This window comes from Gekko japonicus, unplaced genomic scaffold (genome assembly GCF_001447785.1).
Source record: "Gekko japonicus isolate JY-2015 unplaced genomic scaffold, Gekko_japonicus_V1.1 scaffold1207, whole genome shotgun sequence".
NCBI classification, from domain to species: domain Eukaryota; kingdom Metazoa; phylum Chordata; class Lepidosauria; order Squamata; family Gekkonidae; genus Gekko; species Gekko japonicus.
In genome coordinates, this window is record NW_015163124.1 from 372,424 (window position 1) to 381,110 (window position 8,687).

The 8,687-nt window shown below is 49.6% G+C and overlaps 1 protein-coding gene across 1 annotated transcript in view; it reads left to right on the top strand.

The window, feature by feature from the left end:
• The window catches only part of LOC107106710 (dual oxidase 2-like), a 90,177-nt gene that overhangs the window by 44,629 nt on the left and 36,861 nt on the right, over nucleotides 1-8,687 (top strand). Inside the window, exons 9-12 of the mRNA XM_015406891.1 lie at nucleotides 1,264-1,430; nucleotides 3,151-3,269; nucleotides 6,126-6,263; nucleotides 7,999-8,112. Of these exons, the coding sequence (XP_015262377.1) occupies nucleotides 1,264-1,430; nucleotides 3,151-3,269; nucleotides 6,126-6,263; nucleotides 7,999-8,112 (538 nt within the window). The remainder of the gene's footprint in view (nucleotides 1-1,263; nucleotides 1,431-3,150; nucleotides 3,270-6,125; nucleotides 6,264-7,998; nucleotides 8,113-8,687) is intronic.

Consider the following 8,687-nt stretch of genomic DNA (forward strand, 5'->3'; position numbering starts at 1 on the left):
GACTGGCTTTCGAGCCAGTTCAGCGTCTTTCCTATCCATATATTTTCAACATCCTTTGTCAATATCTTATTGCAACTACTATTATATACTTGTTTTCCCAAATAAATATCCACCGGTGGCATGAATTTACTACAATTTATAAACAGCTTAGCTTCCCACCTAATTACTCACCCCTTTCTGCCATATTCCCTTTTAATCATTATTTATTCCAGCAGTTTATGAAATACATATCACTGAAATTTTCACTTGTATAAATTCAAAACGGGAAGTTGACTCTTTATCAAAATTAATTTCCCTCCCCTTCTCTATAATTCTATATCTACCTTTCCATCTCAGTAACACAATATCTAATTTTCACAGTTTTCAATGCCCGAACACCAATTATTCAATATCGCATTATAACAGAAGCTCTGAATTCATAATTACAATTAAACATAAATCATCAGAATTAGTCTTTCATCCTTCCAATAACTTGATTTCTTCTCCTTAAAATTCATAGCTTACATTTTATATGAATCCCAATTTTATTTTATATGTGTATGAATTAACTTTTAAACTTCTAAACTTCCCCCTCTGTATTTCAGCCATGCTATTTCCAGTAATTTATTTACAAATAATCTAGTAAATACTTCATACATAAAGGTAAAGGTTCCCTTGCTCGAAAGCCAGTCGAATCCGACTCTAGGGTTGCGGTGCTCATCTCCGTTTCAAAGCCGAAGAGCCAGCGCTGTCCGAAGACGTTTCCGTGGTCATGTGGCCGGCATGACTAAACACCAAGGCGCACGGAACACTGTTACCTTCCCACCGAAGTGGTACCTATTCATCTACTTGCAATTTCTTGCTTTCGAACTGCTAGGTTGGCAGGAGCTGGAACTAGAGACAGGAGCTCACCCCGTCTTGCGGCACCCGGGTCTTGAACTGCTGAACTACTGACCTTCCACAGCCTGCAGTTCAGCGTCTTAACCACTTGAGCTACCGCAGCTCCTATACTTCATACATACAACATAACAAAAACAAGAGAAACAAACAAAAAAACCCCACCCCAAAACCCCATGATTCCATTTTTCCAACAAGCTGGAATAGGTCCAATTTGCTCTGAAAGCCATCTACATCAGTGGCTACCATTGGCAGCAGATTCCACAGCTGAATTGCTCATCGAGTGAAGAAGTACTTCCTTTTGTTTGTCGTGAATGTACTGCCTGAACCATTTCCCAGTAACCCTGCTCCAGCAGTCCGACGGAACCTTATGGTTTTGTTTTTTAGCTAATCGAGGGACTCGCGGCCCTCTACGGAAATGACACAGACCGTCTGGAACTGCTGCCTGGGGCTTTGCTGGAAGCTAACAGAACCCTTTTCCACGCTATCATGAAGGACCAGTTTGTTCGCCTGAGAGATGGAGACCGGTTCTGGTTTGAAAACACCAAGAACGGGTAAGGGCCAGTCGGCTTTGTGAGAACTCTCTCTGGAACGTAGCGTGCAGCAGCAGGCCAGTTCACGAAGACGGGGCAGGGATATGTGGCCCTTGGCCCCTGTCCCTGGAAATTCCCATTTCCCAGTGCCAGCTTTGGCGTGTCCACGTGATAACAAAGGGTCCGTCAGCTATGTCTTCACTTCTGGCAGTCACAGACTTCTTCCATTTCCTTTGTTTGGAGGGTGGGCGGGTGTGTGTATTAAGTGCCGCCAAGTCCCTTCCAACTTACAATGACCCAATGGATTAATGCCTTCCAAAACATCCTACCCTTGACAGCCTTGCTCGGGTCTTGAAAACTGAGGGCCGTGGCTCCCATTATCGAGTCGATCCATCTTGTGTTGGGTGTTCCTCTCGTGGGTAGGCACAACTGGGCAGCCTTTCCCATTGAATTATGACCAGGAGCTAAAATTGCAGTCCAGAAGTAGCGTTGCTTTTAAAAAATGGGGGTTCCCAAGGGGTTGGAAGTGAAGAAGGCAGGGCCGGCTCACTCACTAGCCGAACTAGGCGCTCACCTAGAGCGCGCCAGCCCTTAGGGGCACCAAACTGGCACACGCACACCCTGTTCTGGTTCAGCTGCAAACACTACCGAGTTTTGCTGCCCTCTGAGCCCTCCTCTCTCTCTACGTGGTCTTTGCCCTCTCACTCTCTGCACATGGCCTCTGCAGGTCTCTCCTGTGGGTGCAGTGCCCTCATACTCCTATGCACGTGATGCTGGATTAGCCGGCCAGCTGTGATGGGGAGAGTACTCTTTAGATCAGGGTTCTTTATCTCTTTTTGACTGCAACTTGAATGTGAACTGGAGCTACTTGAAGAAATGTAAGTTTACCTTTTTTGCAATATACTTCTTGGGAGATGTATTTACCGCACTCAGGATCACGCTTCTGTGACTGGGCAACACTCTGCGATATTAACCAGATCTCCCAATAAGAAGGACCTTTTCTTGGAGATAGGATAGGATAAAAATGTGGAGATAGATGATGGATGGATAGATGGATGGATAGATGGATGGATAGATGGATGGATAGATGGATAGATAGATGGATAGATAGATGGATAGATGGATAGATGGATGGATAGATAGATGGATAGATGGATAGATAGATGGATGGATCCAGTGAATGTTCCTGTTGCCCCAGCACAGTTCTAACTTGAACCAGAAGCTTTTGCCCTTTGCAGCCCAGAAAGTTCTGTGACCTTGGTGGCTCACCACTTAGCATTATGTCCCACAGATCTGAGGGTTGCAGGTTCTAGTCCCAACAGCTCCAAATATAGTTGCTGAATTTGAGAGGTTCATCAGTAAACTACCTCATGAGGAAGGGAGAAGGCCTCAGGTTGGGACTTCATCAATGCCCTCTCTTGTCTTCTTCGTAAGAACATAAGAGAAGCCTTGTTGGATCAGGCCAGTGGCCCACCCAGTCCAACACTCTGTGTCACACAGTGGCCAAAGCCCAGGTGCCACCGCCACCAGGAGGTCCACCAGCAGGGCCAGATCTCCAGACGCCCTCCCACTGTGGCCCCCCAAGCACCAAGAATATAGAGCATCACTGCCCCAGACATAAGAACATCAGAGAAGCCATGTTGGATCAGGCCAGTGGCCATGTTGCATCACTGCCCCACACATAGCGTTCCATCTGTACCTTGTGGCTAATAGCCATTGATGGACCTCTGCTTTCCCACAGGTTATTCTCTTCCGAAGAGATTGACACCATTAAAAACACATCATTCCATGATGTTCTTGTTGCTGTCACCTATGTGAATTCAACCGAAATCCAAGCAGATGTGTTCCTCTGTAACAGCGGTGGGTATTTATTCTTTGGTGTGTTTTGGATTGTTTCTATTAGACCGCTTTATTTGGACTGGTTTCCCAAGTTAGGTTTTAAGTGGTCCAAGAACCTTCTGGCACCTTGAATCATGCTATTGAGCTTTTAAGGCTTCAGGGATGAAGTGGTTCTGCTTTTACATTCACTGCTCTGAGCCTTTTGAACGAGATGAGTGAGGAATTCCTTTCCCGAAAGGCTTGCAGTGGAGTCTGGATGGAAGACGCGGACAGCAAAAAATCTGCCGTTGCTTCCGCGCCAGTTATTCCCCGCACCCTGCCCTGAGATGCGTGCTTTGGGGGCGTTGCTTGTATGACATTCAATCCATCTTGGGGTGAGAGAGATTGATCAATGTAGGTATCAAGCGGTAAAATTTTCTGAGTGACTGCAGTAATTTCCAGAGTTACAACACAGCAGCACCTCTGCTTATCCATCCCTGTAAATCCAGATCTGCTGAAATGCAGATCTGTCCTCGGCAAACAGAGAGTGAGCGAGCAAAGTCAAGCGCGAAAACACCAGCTTTTGGTGGCTTTTCAGCAGCCAGCCATGAGCAGAGTCGAAATTAGATGACCTGGTGAATGGAAGTTACGGGAGAACTGGATTAGCAGAGTGCTCAAGGCACATTTGCGCAGCCGAATACGCGTTAGCCACCTGCTTGGGGAAATAAGGTCACACGGAGCCTTTTTTGGTAGGTTAGCAAACTGGTAGGAGCCCCTAATTGTAAGGAACTCAGTTCTGGACAGGATGATGTAGAAAGCGCATTCTACATGAAGTAGCTAAACGAGGAGGGATGGAATGCAGGAAAGCAGATCATGACCTCGTGGCTGCAAGATGGAAACAGAGAGAAGGTGGTGGCAGGCAGGCAGGCAGGAAGGAAGGGTCCCCTAATGCTCCCTCTAAGCTGTGGAGTTTTGTGAGCAAAAATTCTACTTTGTGAGTCACCGGCATTAAAGTTGTGAGCAAGCAGTTTGGCTACTGCGTACATTAGTTTGCTCCGGAGCCAGCCTTCCTGAGCGAAGACAAAAATGTGTGAGCCGGAGGCTAAAAAACTGTGAGCCGGCTCACGCGAAGGGGCTGCGGTGGCTCAGTGGTTAAGATGGCGAACTGCAGACCGGAAGGTCGGTAGTTCGGCAGTTCGAGACCCGAGTGTGCCGCATGACGGAGTGAGCGCCCGTCTCTGGCCCCAGCTCCTGCTCAACCTAGCAGTTCGAAAGCAAGAAATTGCAAGTAGATAAATAGGTACCGCTTCGGCGGGAAGGTAACAGTGTGACTGTCACGGCAGGACCAGGGGGCGTGACACAAGCAAGCAAAAGTCCAGGAACAGTCCGAGGTCAAGCCGGGCAAACCAGGTAGCAAGGTTCAAGCAGGTTTAAATCACAGTCCAAAAGCAGGGTCAGACATACCAAAGTTTCAAGTCCATAAATCACAACAATACCAGAGGAGTCAGAGATGAACGCAGGGTCAACAAAGCCGAAGATCAAAAGCCAAGGATCAAGCCGAGAAGAATTCCACAAGGTCTGGAGCAGAGATGCAAGGATTCAGGTCCTGAACAAACGACGTTGCCAGCACAAATGACTGCTGGCAACAGACTTGCATATATACAGTGCTAGCTAATCAACTCATTAGCTAGCCAGGAGTGAGGACAGGATCCTGTCAGTAATCAGGGCTAAGAGATCTTCTGGCACGCATGCGTGCATTCTGCCTTCGCTCTCTCAGCTGTTGTCTTCTTACATTCCTGAGCCTGGTTACAGGTGGAGGCGAGTCTGATGATGAATTACTGGGCTGCAGCAGAGACTGATCCCTTGCAGGTGTTCCCTGGGAGGCTCTATCCTCCTCACCACTTAGATAGCTTTCAGCTACAGGATCCAGTCTTTGCCTTTCTGCTGCAGTACTGTCCTCAGGAGCCTGTTCAGGGTCCTAGTTCGAAAGCAAGAAATTGCAAGTAGATAAATAGGTACCACTTCGGCGGGAAGGTAACAGCGTGACTCTCCTCCTCCCTCTCCGTTTGGAAGAGGGAAGAGCTGAAAAGGAGGCTGCGGCTGCCCTGCCGTTTGACTGAGCTCTCCACCAGCCTGAAGTGATTCTTGCCTCAGGCTCCCTCCCCTCACTCCACCAATGGAAGGAAGGACTTTGGGCCAGCGTGAAAGCAGCATGAGGCGATGCAACGCGAGCCCCGCAAGGCTAGGTACTTTTTTTTTGTGGGGGGGAGGCAGCAGTGGGAGCCAGCGATGGGGCTCTGCCTTAATCAGTAGGGGGCTCAGCCCCTAAAGCCCCACTGCTGGCTACGGCCCTGGTGCAACCACAAAATGGCTGCCACAGCTTACCTTCAACCACACAGGGAAGATCTTTATACTGTCGTGCCGGCTGCTGTCAAAGCAATGCTTTTAAAAATCTGCACAGCCAATCAAATCTGCAGTGGCCAATCAGAAACCTTGCTGGGCGCCTGTCCCATCCCACTTTATAAAAACACTTGGCGGGCACCAGAAAAGGTGTCGGGCAGGCGCCACGGTGTTGATGGACAGGCACCACGTTGGGGACCCCTGCTTAAGAGTGTCAGTTTACACATCAGATAGCGTCAGAGAAGCAGAAAGGAAGGGATGTGCAGGCCCTGACCTATCTATCCCCCTGACTCTCTATCGTCCCCCTCTGGAGTCTGAAGCTAAGAGACAGCACAAAGTCTTTTTTCACTTCCAACAAGTTACAATTTGGGGGACATGGGGGAGAGGACAGATGTTTGCTGGTTCGCGTGCAGTCTTCCAGTCTTTTAGGGACATCTCTCAGGAGAACAATGGGACAAAATCAGGTTTATACTGCTGTCGTTCTGTCTTCCTTCCCAGGAGATCTGTACCTCCAGTCCCAACAGTTAACCACGCAACATCTGCCGCCCTGCGTGTCCCTAACCACGCTGGATTACTTCAAAGGGAGCGTGCCCGGATTTGTGATTCTCATCATTGCGCTCTGCTGTTTACCTTTAGGTTTGTTCCCGTCCGGTTTTTTAAAAACATTTCCTGCAAAACAAATGCTCTGCGCTGAGCCACGGCCTTTCCCAAATGGGCCCTGTGCTCTCTGTGTGAGGTTCTGTACAGCCTTTGTAAGTCCACCTTTGTTAGAGGCTGATGCTTGGACTTTTAGTCGCCTGATGTGAGGATAGGGCCATCACACCACTCCCAAGAGAATATTTCTCTCTCTCATGCATGTTAGCAGCCCTTGTCTTCAAAGCAGGGGTCATTTCATAGAAAAAGAGGTGCAGGAGCGCATTAGCATAACTTATTTGCATAACTTATTTGCATATGCCACACCCCCTGACATCACCGGAAGTGTTTCAGAAGGCAACACCCACCGCTCAGGCTCCACTGGACTGTTTTAGATTGCTAGCTATTGGGTGTGTGGGGGGGGGAACATGCAGATCTGTCCCTCACGGAGGAGGGAGAGCTTGTACCTGAATAAAACTTGTTCTTAAAGGTGCCACTGGACTGTTTTGGGCCAGGGGGCCAGGGAAAGCTCTGCAACTTACCTGGCTGCTTCTTGCTCTGACTGAGGGCTGCTGGGAGCAGGGGGTGGGGCTTGTTGCATGTGCCTGCCCCCTGGGCGCTTTACTGCCGGAGCTCCACTCCTGTGCGCTCCCACAGGAAATGACCCCTGCTTCAAAGCCTGATGAGTTTCCTCTCACCACTGGACATCAGGTGCGAGATGGCCTGGCTCATCTCAGTGCTTGGGATTTCTTGACTGGTAGCCAGCACTCAGAGTATAAGATGCTTAGTTTTAGCTATGTGTCTCATCGCGAGATCTAGCTAAGTTTTGCTGTGTGTGTGTGTGAGCTCGAGATCCAGCAGATGGGAGCTTAGCCTGCTACTTCTGTAAGCTCGATCATTCCTTATTACAGTCTCCTTCTAAGCAAACTTGGATCTTGCATATTGTCTCCTTGGGATTTCTGCAAACCTGGAACTCCTGGCCAGAGACCCCAACAGATCCACATAACGTTGCCAGCTCTGGGTTGGGTAATACCTGTAGATTCTGGGGGTGGAGACTGGAGAGAGCAGGGTTTGGGGAGGGGCGGGGCGGGGCCTCAGCAGGGTACGATGCCACTGAGTCTGTCCTCCAAAGCAGCCATTTTCTCCAGGCGAATGGATCTCTGGCATCTGGAGATCAGATGTAAAAGTGGGGGACCTCCAGGCCCAAACTGAAGGTGGGCAACCCCAGATCTACAACCGTGGAGCTACCCGGGCAGGGGAAACAAAGTGGTTGGGTAAACTCATCCTTGTTAAATACAAAGCGCCAAAAATGCCCCCCTTAAGAAGGCCCCAGCTCTAGCTATTGCGACTTAGCCTGCCATGAAGCTTGGTGCTTGTGGGGGGGGGCAACAGTGGGAGGGCTTCTGGAGTTCTGGCCCTGCTAGTGGACCTCCTGATGGCACCTGGGTTTTGGCCACTGTGTGACACAGAGTGTTGGACTGGGTGGGCCATTGGCCTGATCCAACATGGCTTCCCTTATGTTCTCATGTCTCGGGCAGTGATGCTCTGTATTCCTGGTACTGGGGGGGCAACAGTGGGAGGGCTTCTGGAGTTCTGGCCCCACTGGTGGACCTCCTGATGGCCCCTGGGCTTTGGCCACTGCGTGACACAGAGTGTTGGACGGGATGGGCCACTGGCCCGATCCAACACGGCTTCCCTTGTGTTCTTATGGAGGCTTGTGGCATTCTTGTCTCCCCAGTGAGTTTGCTCATTGCTTGGATTGTCGCCTTCGCCCGGAGGAGAGACTTCAAGAAGCTGCAGAAGGGGCAACGCCCCAGCGTACGGTCGGAAGCATTTTCAGGGGGGTTATCAGGTGAGGCGCTGTTACCCATATCACCAAAAACGTTGCATACTCTCCATAAGAATGTGGTCTTCAGAAGGAGGAAACAGAGCGAGTGCTCTGACCTGGATAGCCCAGACGAGTCCATTCTTGTCAGATCTTGGAAGCTAAGCAGGGTCGGCTCTGGTTGGCACTTGGATGGGAGACTGCCCAGTAAGTCCAGGGCCGCTACGCAGGGGCAGGCAAGGGCAGACCTCCTCTGTTCATCTCTTGCCTTGAAAACCCTACGGGGCCGCCATTAGTCGGCTGCGACTTGAGGGCACGTTACACATGAACGTCTCCTTAAGTGGCCTTCACCCTCTTTCTTCCTGTAAGTAACTGTCAGAAGCCACATCCAACAACAAAGTACACGCATTCAGGAACGGTAATACTTTTATTGCAGAGCTATAGATGCAGTAACATAAGCACTGTTAACAATGCTTTGCGCCGAAATGCTTATCTATACAGATGTGCAGGAGGGAGTTGTATTGTCTGGGTCTCTCCTAGGTGCCGTGGGAGAGTGTCGGTTCTCAGCTTTAGCTACCTAACGGTCTCCAAGCTTTATCCTG